This window comes from Amblyraja radiata, chromosome 1 (genome assembly GCF_010909765.2).
Source record: "Amblyraja radiata isolate CabotCenter1 chromosome 1, sAmbRad1.1.pri, whole genome shotgun sequence".
Taxonomy (NCBI): Eukaryota; Metazoa; Chordata; class Chondrichthyes; order Rajiformes; family Rajidae; genus Amblyraja; species Amblyraja radiata.
In genome coordinates, this window is record NC_045956.1 from 124572999 (window position 1) to 124585167 (window position 12169).

The 12169-nt window shown below is 39.3% G+C and overlaps 1 protein-coding gene across 2 annotated transcripts in view; it reads right to left on the reverse strand.

The window, feature by feature from the left end:
- Positions 1-12169, reverse strand: part of gpbp1 (GC-rich promoter binding protein 1) — an 81689-nt gene that overhangs the window by 20830 nt on the left and 48690 nt on the right. For both annotated transcript variants that reach the window (XM_033030201.1, XM_033030208.1), the window contains exon 5: positions 9093-9313. In XM_033030201.1, the coding sequence (XP_032886092.1) occupies positions 9093-9313 (221 nt within the window). The remainder of the gene's footprint in view (positions 1-9092; positions 9314-12169) is intronic.

Below are 12169 nucleotides of genomic sequence, written 5' to 3' on the forward strand. Positions count from 1 at the left end.
CAGTAATGGTGTATAGGAATTAACTTTATCCAAAAATTAGCTGTCTCTTTCAAACCGGATATAAATATAACAGACAACTTGAAGCAAATATGAAAATAATGAAAACAATGCAATCATCACTTTAATAATTCTAAAATTAGTTTAGTACACTGTTAATGTGAATCATAATACAAAAATCAAAACTGACATTTTACTGTCAAACATAATGGGTTAATGTACTTTTAAAATTATCATTATGGTAATTTAGAATCGAATGTCCTGTTTGCAGAAAATGATTTTAAAAATATCACAAACAAGGCGAGGTGAATTTCCAACATTGCTGTATCTTTAAATTTCAATTTATCAGTAGATTTTCTATGGCCTCCCTCAGAGCGAGTCAGAGCACATACAAAAACATACAGCAAAATAACAATCTCAGTTAGACATCAAACAAAAATGGAGTCAAGCATGGAGTCACAGAGGCGGTGAGGCCCCGCTTTACCTGTGGACCCGCGTGAAAGGCTAACCGGCGGGCGGCTATGCCTCCAAAGAAGGCAATAACAGCGGAGGAAGGCGAGGAAATAAAGAGAGCGCTGGACTTTATGACGGAGGAGATTTCTGCTGTCAAACAGTAGCAGAAAGCCATCCTCGACCTGGTGGCGGAGGTAAAGGCTCTCCGGATCCAGAACGCCGAAAAGGACCGGCGTCTGGTGTTCCTGGAGAGCAGAGTTGCGGACCTGGAGCAGTATACCAGAGCAATCAACAACATCATCACCGGGCTCAGTGTAAAGCCCCTGTCATACGCGCTGGCGGTGACCGACGACAACGGGGGGGAGCCCGGGGAAATGGATACTAGCTACACGGAGCAACAGGTGGCGGCCTTCCTGCAGTCCAAGGGAATACACCTGGACTGCGACAACATCGAGGCTTGTCACCCCCTGCCCAGGAGAAAATCCAGCGATGATAATAATAGCGATGACAAACCAGCCATCATAATAAGGTTTGTCAATAGGAAAAACAAAGTTAGTCTGCTAAAACAAGGAAGACATCTGAAGGGAACAAACGTATTCATGAACGAACATCTAACAAAACGCAACGCCGACATAGCCCGACAAGCACGACACCTCAAGAATCAGAAAAAAATACAAAACACCTGGACTGCAAACTGCAAAATCTTTACCAAATTAAACGGAACACCAGAGGAAGCCAAAGTGCTGGTCATCAGAGACATTGCAGACCTGGACAAATACCAATGATCATCAAACTGGAATGTGAGGTAAAATTCATCTACACACACAACCATAACACACACTGAAGGAACTCACTCATTCACATCTGGAAACATCAGCCAAGTAACTAAAATAATAAGCGAGCAGAAACAACTGGAGCTACAACCATTTGAATACACCGATCACAATCTACAGGATTTGGAACATGATATAGACCCGGACAATAATTTTTACTCCAACTCTAACGACAATAATATCTGCTGCTACTACACTGATGAACAGTATATTCAGAACATTAAATCAAAAGGCAAATTATCGATTATCCACTTCAACAGCAGGAGCCTCTATGCGAATTTCAATAACATCAAAGAGTATTTACACAAATTTTCACAACCATTCAACGTTATTGCAATATCTGAAACATGGATCAATCAGGAAAAAGAAATCGACTTCGAGCTGGATGGATACGACCTTAATTACATTAACAGAAAAAATAAGGGTGGAGGAGGGGTAGCATTATATGTGGATACAACTTTGAACTATAGGGTATTAGATAATATGACAACTGTGGTTGACAATCTGCAGGAATGCATAACTATAGAAATATTCAACGGTAGAAATAAAAATGTCATCATTAGCTGCATATATAGGGCACTTATAATTTAAGAAGAACATTTAATTTTAAGGTACAAAGAGTCCGCACGACCAGAAAAACTTTTTGTATTTCGGTCTGTGGAGTAGGATTGTGGAACAGTTTGAATGTGGAGTTAAAGCAATGTCCAAACATGAACCAGTTCAAAATGACATACAAAAAACTTTTTTTCACAAGGTACAGGGATGAAGGGGATGGTTGACAAACAGGGGTTAATGTTTATTTATTATTTAATTTATTATTTATTTATGTTTTTTTGGTTACTTCATACATATTACTTGTATGTGTATATCAGTTGTATGTATATATATGTCTGTATGCATCTCTAAACATTGTCTGGGGTATTATTATTATTAATTAATTATTAAATATGGAAGAAGGGTTTAGGGAGAAGGGGTGAGATTAAATAAGTTATTCTTCTTCTCACTCCTTTTCGAGCTTGTAAAGAAAAAGTGTTGGACATTTTAATTTTGCTTTATGCTTTTCATTGCTTAGCAAATATTGCCTGGAATGTCCAATTGTTTGACTATTTCGATTTTGTTGTTGTTATTTATTCCTATTTATGTCTTTACTTGTTCGGAACAAATAAATAAATCAAATCAAGTCAAATCAATGGTTATAAATTATGGCTATGCTTAACAAGTCACAAAATGTGATTAACACAGAATGAATTCACTGCAAATTGGAGGATATTTGCAACCTACACTCCCATTTCTGCTTTAATGCTCAAATCATACATGTCTATTATTTAGTAAAACAATTTTTGAATATCCACAGTATTAATATTTTATTATCTTTAAAATTGAGAATAAATGAAGCGGCATATAACATGTACATTAGCTGGAGAGGCAAGTCCAAATTTCCTTGGGATCTGTGCCAATTCTCCAAAAGGTAAAGATAATGGGGAAGGAAGGATAATCAGGGGGTTATCATTTTCTCTTCATGTGTGCAAGTACACACAGTTTTTCTGTAGGCAAATATACCCCAGAGTTGAAATTTGAGATTTCCTTCACTTAAATTTTGAAAAGGAAATAAATGGAAGTTAGATAGCAACTACTAAGACTTTGACCCAGCTGCTATAAAGTGATGTAACAGTAAAAAGACAGTGCTGGAGTAACTCAGCAGTCAGGAAGCATCACTGGAGAACATGGACAGATGTCTTGGGTTGGGACGCCTCTTCAGACTCCTGATTCTGAAGAAGGGTCCCAACCTGATAGGTCACCTATCCATGTTCTCCAGAGATGTTACCTGACTGCTGAGTTACTCCAGCACTGTCTTTTTTCCGTTTCATCACTTTATAGCAGCTGGGTCAAAGTCTTAGTACTTGATATCCAATGGCACTGCAACTGCATCATCATCAGCTGGACTGCAGTGGCTTGTGGAAGCAACACACCATTCTCCCCAGAGACATTGGAACTAAAAGTAATATACTGCAAATTTGATGAGTTTCTTTAAGGTAACACACATCAAATTTGTCTTTGGAAAGTTGTTCTAATAGACCACCATAAAAACTCAAGATTAGACAATATTGGATTCTGATGTAAGGAGGTCATTAACAGCATCCGAATTAACAATCTTCTTACAGCATTGAACATTTGATAAAATGTGGTCCTTTTGTGGTCTGCTGGATACAATTTCTTTAGCATGAGTTGCATCTACATTCTTTATCTCATCATAATGTGCTCTTTTGCATGATGACTTGGTGGTGATCAGAAAATAACTAGACTATCTTTGAAGATGCAAGAGACTAAAAATGTTGGAATCCAGATGAACGAAAAAATTAAAATAAAGCTGCTGGAGGAACTTACAGTGCCCTCCATTTATTTATTTGCCTCTGTATTCCACAATTTGAGATTTGTAATAGAAAAAAATCACATCTGGTTAAAGTGCACATTGCCAGAATTTATTAAAGGCCATTTTTATACATTTTGGTTTCACCATGTAGAAATTACAGCTGTGTTTAGACATAGTCCTCCCATTTCAGGACACCATAATGTTTGGGACACATGGCTTCACAGGTGTTTGTAATTGCTCAGGTGTGTTTAAATGCCTCCTTAATGCAGGTATAAGAGAGCTCTCAGCACCTAGTCTTTCCACCAGTCTTTCCATCACCATTTTATTGCTGTTTATCATTGTGCCAATGAAAGAAGCAATTATGACTCTGAGGAACAAGAATAAAACTGTTAGAGACATCACCCAACCCCTAGGCTTACCAAAATAAACTGTTTGGAACAGCATTAAGAAGAAGGAGAGCACTGGTGAGCTTACTAATTGCAAAGAGACTGGCAAGCCAAGGAAGATCTCCACAGCTGATGACAGAAGAATTCTCTCAAAAATAAAGAAAAATCCCCAAACACCTGTACGACAGATCAGAAGCAACTTCAGGAGTCGGGTGTGGATTTGTCAATGACCACTGTCTGCAGAAGACTTCATGAACACAAATACAGAGGCTACACTGTAAGATGCAGACCATTGGTTGGCCACAAAAATAGGATGGCCAGGTTACAGTTTGCCAAGAAGTACTTAAAAGAGCAACCACAGTTCTGGAAAAAGGTCTTGTGGACAGATGAGATGAAGATCAACTCATATCAGAGTGATGGCAAGAGCAAACTATGGAGGAGAGAAGAAACTGCCAAAGATCCAAAGCATACCATCTCATCTGTGAAACACGGTGGTGGAGGTGTTATGGCCTGGGCATGTATGACTGCTGAAGGTACTGGCTCACTTATCTTCATTGTTGATACAACTGCTGATGGTAGTAGCATAATGAATTCTGAAGAGTATAGACACATCCTATCTGCTCAAGTTCAAACAAATGCCTCAAAACTCATTGGCCGGCAGTTCATTCTACAGCAAGACAATGATCCCAAACATACTGCTAAAGCACCAAAGGAGTTTTTCAAAGCTAAATAATGGTCAATTCTTGAGTGGCCAAGTCAATCACCCGATCTTAACCAAACTGAGCATGACTTTTATATGATGAAGAGAAAAATGAAGGGGACGAGCCCCCAAAACAAGCATAAGCTAAAGTTGGCTGCAATACAGGCCTGGCAGAGCATCACCAGAGAAGACACCCAGCAACTGGTGATATCCGTGAATCGCAGACTTCAAACAATCATTGCATGCAAAGGATATGCAACAAAATACTAAACATAACTACATTCATTTACATGACATTGCTGTGTCCCAAACATTCTGGTGCCCTGAAATGGGGAGGAACTGTGTATAAACTCTGCTGTAATTTCTACATGGTGAAACCAAAATGTATAAAAATGGCCTTTATTAAAATCTGATAATGTGCACTGAAACCACATGTGATTTTTTCTATTACAAATCTCAAATTGTGGAGTACAGAGGCAAATAAATAAATGATGGGTCTTTGTCCCAAACAGTATTGAGGGCACTGTAGCTAGTCATGGATCATCTGTGGAGGCTAAGCATTTACAATACAGGGTTTGTTGATTGTCCTTCTACCTCTGCAGCAGAGGGCCAAGTTCTTCCAGCAGTTTTTTAGCTCCACATCCAGTGAAATAAGTCCACTCAACTTTCCATTCACCAAAAATTGTAAAATCAGACATATTTTAATCATAGAATCTCGACCCGAAAAGTCTCCCTTTCCTTCTATCCAGAGATGCTGCATGTCCCGCTGAGTTACTCTCGCACTTTGTGTCTACCTTCGGTGTAAACGAGCATCTGCAGTTCTTTCCTAGACAGTCTTTAAACCCTTCTGCCTTGTGTTGACACAATATTTAGAGGATGGTTACATTTGAAAACAACATTATAGAAATAAAAACCAGTATAGCTTCCGGTCATGCTTATTCAAAGTGTATTTCCTATTTGATTTATCTACTATTGACGTGACAGACTGGGACAAGGATTGACAAAAGCAATAGATCCATGGGAGATATGCGAGGTGAGGTTTTTTTTTTTAAATCACAGAGGGTAGTAATGGCCTGGAACAGTTGTGGGTGGTGGTGGAGGAGGAGGCAGCATATACACAACCACACAACACAGGTTGTGCCCACAATGTTTATGCCGAGCTGGACTGATCTCATTTGCCTATATAGGGTACCCCTCTAAATGAGGCAGCATTCTGGTAAAACCTTCTCTGCACCCTCTCCAAATCGTTACTATAATGGGGTGACCATGACTGCACACAATACACCAAAAGAAACCTAACTAAAAGTCCTATAGAGCTGCATGATGACTTCCTGACTCTTATATTCAATTCCCCTAGCAATGAAAGCAAGCATACCATATGCATTCTTTACCACCCTATCTACAAGAGCTACCACCTTCAGTGAGTTATGCACTTGGACTGTGATCCCTCTGCACAACAACATTGTTGAGGGTCTTGCCATTAACTGTGTATAATAATGGTATTAAGCAGCTTTTAGATATGCACAAAACCATGGGTTCACGGATTATGTGCAGAAAGAAGTGTTGATTTTCATATCATGTTTGACCATAAAATATAGGAGCAGAATTAACCATTCTGCCAATCTTGGTTCTTGGTTTCTTGGTCCTCCAAAATATTCCAAATGGAATTTAAACTGGAGGTGGTGGAGGGAGGTCTTAAGCCAGAAAGGGTTATTGGGAAGAAAGAGCTACTTTAAATTTAGTTGCATCTGGTTGGGTAACTATAGTAGGGTGGAGATTATTCCATGCTTTAATTGTGCAGGGGAAGAATGAATTGCTGTACACATCTGTCTTTGTAGCTAGGATCACAAATTGGATCGAATGCCCTTGTCTGCTCCTAATTGGTTTGGATTTGGTGTAGGTCTTGTAATCTATGTCGAGCTGACCATTTAACATTTTGTAAAAACAGGTCAAACGGTGAGCTTCACGTCTGTCTTGGAGAGGGTTCCACCCCAGAGAATTCAGAAGTTTGGTGACATTCGCTTCTCTCTCTCTCATAGGTGTTAGTAACAAATCGAGTCTACTCTGCCATTCAATCATGACTGATCTATTTTTTCCTTCTCAACCCCATTCTACTGTCTTCTCCCTGTAACCTTTGATGCCCTTCCTAATCAAGAACCTATCAATCTCCGCCTTAAAATACCATTGCAGTCTACGACAATGAATTCCACCGATTCACTTTCTTATAAAGAAATACCCCCTCATCTCCATTCTGTGGGTACATCCTTTTATTCGAAGGCTATGCCCTCTGGTTCTAGACTCTCCTATTACTGGAAACATATAGCCCATTGGCAATGGACATTGTGGGTAGAAGGGTCTATTCCTGTGGCATCCCAACAGGATTTCTAAAGCATTACACTCAAGACATTATCAAGACATCAATACAGCAAGATATTATTTAACTTTATCTAATGCACCCAGTTTTCCCGATGTGGACTCCCTGTACATTGCGGTCCAATTGTAGACTCGTCAAACATTTCGCTGAAAACTTCCGCTCGGTTAGCCAAGACCAGTTGCTAAACATTTAAACTCCCCGTTCCATTCCCATACTAATATTTCTGTCCTCGGCCTCCTCCATTGCCAGTGAGGTTGCACGCAAACTGGAGGAACAGCACCTCATATTCCATTTGGGTAGCTTACAACCCAATGGAATAAACATTGAATTCTCCAATTTTACATAACCTTAAACAACCGCACCCCCTCCCCCCTCACCCATTTCTATCCCACGAGCCCCCTTTCTTCCCTCCCCACATCCCCCCCACACTTGTGAACCACCGAGCCTCACCTATTTCTCCCCACTCCTACATTTTTTTTCCTCTGGCTTCACAAGTCACTCTCTTCAATCCTTTTGTCTTACAGCTTTTTATTCCATTTCTGGCCTTTGTCCAACCATCTGTCCATCAAACTCCCACTTGCCAGTGTTCACATGCCATGCTTTGTCCTGCCCCATCCTTGCATTCTTCCCCCCAACCCCACAATCGATCTGAAGAAGGGTCTCGCCTATTCCTTCGCTCCATAGATGCTGCCGCACCCGATGAGTTTCTCCAGCATTTTTGTCTACCTTCGAATTTTCCAACATCTGCGGTTCCTTGTTTCTACAGAATTGATCTTTCTGTAAAACCTGAGGCACGTGATCTCATTGATACATAGACAATAGGCGCAGGAGTAGGTCATGCTTCGAGCCAGCACAGTCATTCAATGTGATCATGGCTGATCATCCACATTCAGTATTCCGTTCCTGCCCTCCCAATACCCCTTGATTCCACTAGCCCTACGAGCTCTATCTAACTATCTTTTGAATGCATCCAGTGAATCGCTGCCTTCTAAGGCAGAGAATTCCACAAATTCACAACTCTGTGTGAAAAAGTTTTTCCTCATCTCAGTTCTAAATGGTCTACCCCTTATTCTTAAACTGTGGCTCCTGGTTCTGGACTTCCCCAACATCGGGAACATGTTTCCTGCATCTAGCATGTCCAATCCCTTAATAATTTTATATGTTTCTATAAGATTCCCTCTCATCCTTCTAAATTCCAGTGAATACAAGCCCAGTCACTCCATTCGTTCATCATATGACAATCACTCCATCCCGAGAATTAACCTTGTGAACCTACGCTGCACTCATTGAGAATGAGTATTGATGAAACAATTTTGAACAATGTTCAAATGAACGTCTAAATACTGCAAGATTTACAATTGAAATCATAATGGCACCAGCACCTGAAACAAAATTGTAATAGTCTTAAAATATAACTATCGAGTACATAGATGACACTGTTTAGCTTTTAACTCCCCATCCCCCCAAAAAACTATCGGATTTCCATAATTGACTTACAGTATTAAATAATAAGGACAATATTCTATCTTTATGCATGTCAAAGAGAGCACAACCAATGTACTGATCAATAACGTAAACTTCTAATAATTTGGAATATTGGCCCAGAAACCATGGCGCTGCAAGTACTGAAGTTTCAAATATGACCGTGAATGTGAAATGATCACACCAACAAACACAAAATCAATTTCTCATATTACCAGCTTGTGCATAAATTGACAGGGGGGAAAAACAATGCGAGACGAAGCATAATATTTTTGTACGGTAAACAAAATTGAACTTAAAATGATACAATTTATTGCAACATGTTTTAGAAATAGCTTGAAAATGCATACGCAACATCTTAAGTGAGATGGTGATGGCCTAATGCATCACCATTGACATCATTATCTGTGCTTATTTGATGAATTTACAAAACAAATTAGAATAAAATAATTTAACATTAAGTAGTGAGATGTTTATTTTAAAAAAATCAACCTACAAAATCCTCAGCCTCAAATTGTTTAGTCTTCTCCTTTTCTTCCCTCTTTGCATTTTCTTCTTCCGTTAAGTTATTTTCGTGCAACGGTGGAGCTTTTCCTCCATGAAAAGTACCACTTCGGGCACGGGAATTTCCTCCATGGTAGCCACTTCTTGGATTTACAGTGTCTGTGCCCCTTGTGTGTGTCCGCCAACCATTCTTCTCTTTTCTTCCAAAGTTTCCTACAAATCAAACACAATTTATTCCCGATCTGAAAATAATAAACAAGGTAGATAATCCCACAATACTGTTCTTCAAGATGTTTGCAAAAGATTGCCCATCCGAAAGGGAAGATCAATTAAATTAATTTAAAATGCCATGAAGTGCATAGCCAGGACAGAAGCCAGAGAGATAATTAAAGGCCTAAAGTGAAGTGGAAGGATTGGATTGGCTGTGCAGTATAGGACAACTCAACCAAAGAATTCCACAAATTGTAACTGTCTCAATTGCTGATTCAGTGAGGACAAAGATTTGGGCTGACAAAGGTGGCCAAATGTCGCACATGAACCAGAAGGCAAGATGGATTTTTTCAGTGTTTATTTCCTACTTCGATTTTATGCACTATTTATATCACGGTTAAAAATTCAGGACAATTTTACAAATGTACCACAATGGATGTGGAGAGTCTACTAGATCTCTACGAGAGTCTACGAGAGTCTCTCTATGTGGAGAGGACTAGAGGTCACAACCTCAGAATTAAAGGACGTTCTTTTAAGAAGGAGATGAGGAGACATTTCTTTAGTCAGAGGGTAGTGAATCTGTGAAATTCTTTACCACAGAATGCTGTGGGGGCCAAGTCAGTACATGGTTTTAAGGCAGAGATAAATAGATTCTTGATTAGTACAGGTCAAAGGTTACGGGCGATGGCAGGATAATGGGAGGGAGAAATAGATCAGCAATGACTGAATGGCAGAGTAGACTTGATGGGTCAAATGGCCTAAATCTACTCCTGTTCCTTTTGACATGACCTTATAATTTCCCTCAGATAAAGAAATTAATCAATTAGAAGTTGTGATGCTTCAAATGCGATTATGTACCATACAACCATCTTATAAGCAGACTGGATGAAGGAAACCAGCTGATGTTTGGATTTTCATAAATATATTTGTGGAGTTGCCACAGAAGAGCTTGTATGAGAAGTCAAGTTCATAAGGTCCGGGATACTGCATTATCATGTATGAATTGAAGATTGATTAACTGAAATAAATAAAACTTGGGAATCAACTGGAAACTTTAGTATTAGCAGGTTCCAATTAAGTCACACATGGTCATGGTCCTGGCATTGTTACTTGTGTTATCTACCAATGATTTGAATGAAAAGACCATTCCAAACATGGTGCTTATAAGATGGTTAGCACAGAAACAAACAACTTGATTCCAGAAAGTTCAGTCCGGAAATGCAACAGCCTTGCAAGAAAACGCAGTAAACATTAAAAAAAATCCAAACATATTCTCTAAGCAAGTTGACAGGAAATATATTATAAGAGAGATAGGGCCAATTAGAAACCAAAAGAGAAATGTACTCGTGGAGGCAGAAGGTATAGTTGAGGAACAAATTAAATACTTTACATTAATCTCAATTAAAGGATGCTTGAGAAGGGGTAGATTTATCAGGAACCCGAGGAGCACCTTTTTCCATACATTGGGTGGTGGGTATATGGAATGAGCTGCCAGAGGATGTAGTTGAGTCTGGTGCTATAACAACATTCGGGTCCAGTGATCACAATACCATTAGTTTCAATATAATTATGGAGAGGGTTAGAACTGGACCTAGGGTTAAGATTTTTGATTGGAGAAAGGCTAACTTTGATGAGATGCGAAAGGATTTAAAAAGAGTCAATTGGGACATTTTGTTTTATGGGAAGGATGTAGAAGAGAAATGGAGGACATTTAAAGGGGAAATTTTAAGTACAGAATCTTTATGTCCCTGTTCAGTTGAAAGGAAATAGTAAAAATTGGAAAGAGCCATGGTTTTCAAGGGAAATTGGACACTTGGTTCGGAAAAAGAGGGAGATCTACAATAATTATAGGCAGCATGGAGTGAATGAGGTGCGTGAGGAGTATAAAGAATGTAAAAAGAATCTTAAGAAAGAAATTAGAAAAGCTAAAAGATATGAGGTTGCATTGGCAAGTAAGGTGAAAGTAAATCCAATGGGTTTCGACAGCTATATTTATAGCAAAAGGATAACGAGGGATAGAATTGGTCCATTAGAGAGTCGGAGTGGACAGCTATCTGCAGAGCCAAAAGAGATGGGGGAGATATTGAACAATTTCTTTTCTTCGGTATTCACCAAGGAGAAGGATATTGAATTATGTGAGGTAAGGGAAACAAGTAGAGTAGCTATGGAAACTATGAGATTCAAAGAAGAGGAAGTACTGACACTTTTGAAAAATATAAAAGTGGATAAGTCTCCAGGTCCTGACAGGATATTCCCTAGGACATTGAGGGAAGTTAGTGTAGAAATAGCAGGGGCTATGACAGAAATATTTCAAATGTCATTAGAAACGGGAATAGTGCCCGAGGATTGGCGTACTGCGCATGTTGTTCCATTGTTTAAAAAGGGTTCTAAGAGTAAACCTAGCAATTATAGACCTGTTAGTTTGACTTCAGTGGTGGGCAAATTAATGGAAAAGATACTTAGAGATAATATATATAAGCATCTGGATAAACAGGGTCTGATTAGGAACAGTCAACATGGATTTGTGCCTGGAAGATCATGTTTGACTAATCTTCTTGAATTTTTTGAAGAGGTTACTAGAGAAATTGATGAGGGTAAAGCAGTGGATGTTGTCTATATGGACTTTAGTAAGGCCTTTGACAAGGTTCCTCATGGAAGGTTGGTTAAGAAGGTTCAATTGTTGGGTATAAATGCAGGAGTAGCAAGATGGATTCAACAGTGACTGAATGGGAGACGCCAGAGAGTAATGGTGGATGGCTGTTTGTCAGGATGGAGGCAGGTGACTAGTGGGGTGCCTCAGGGATCTGTGTTGGGTCCACTGTTGTTTGTCATGTACATCAATGATCTGGATGAAGGTGT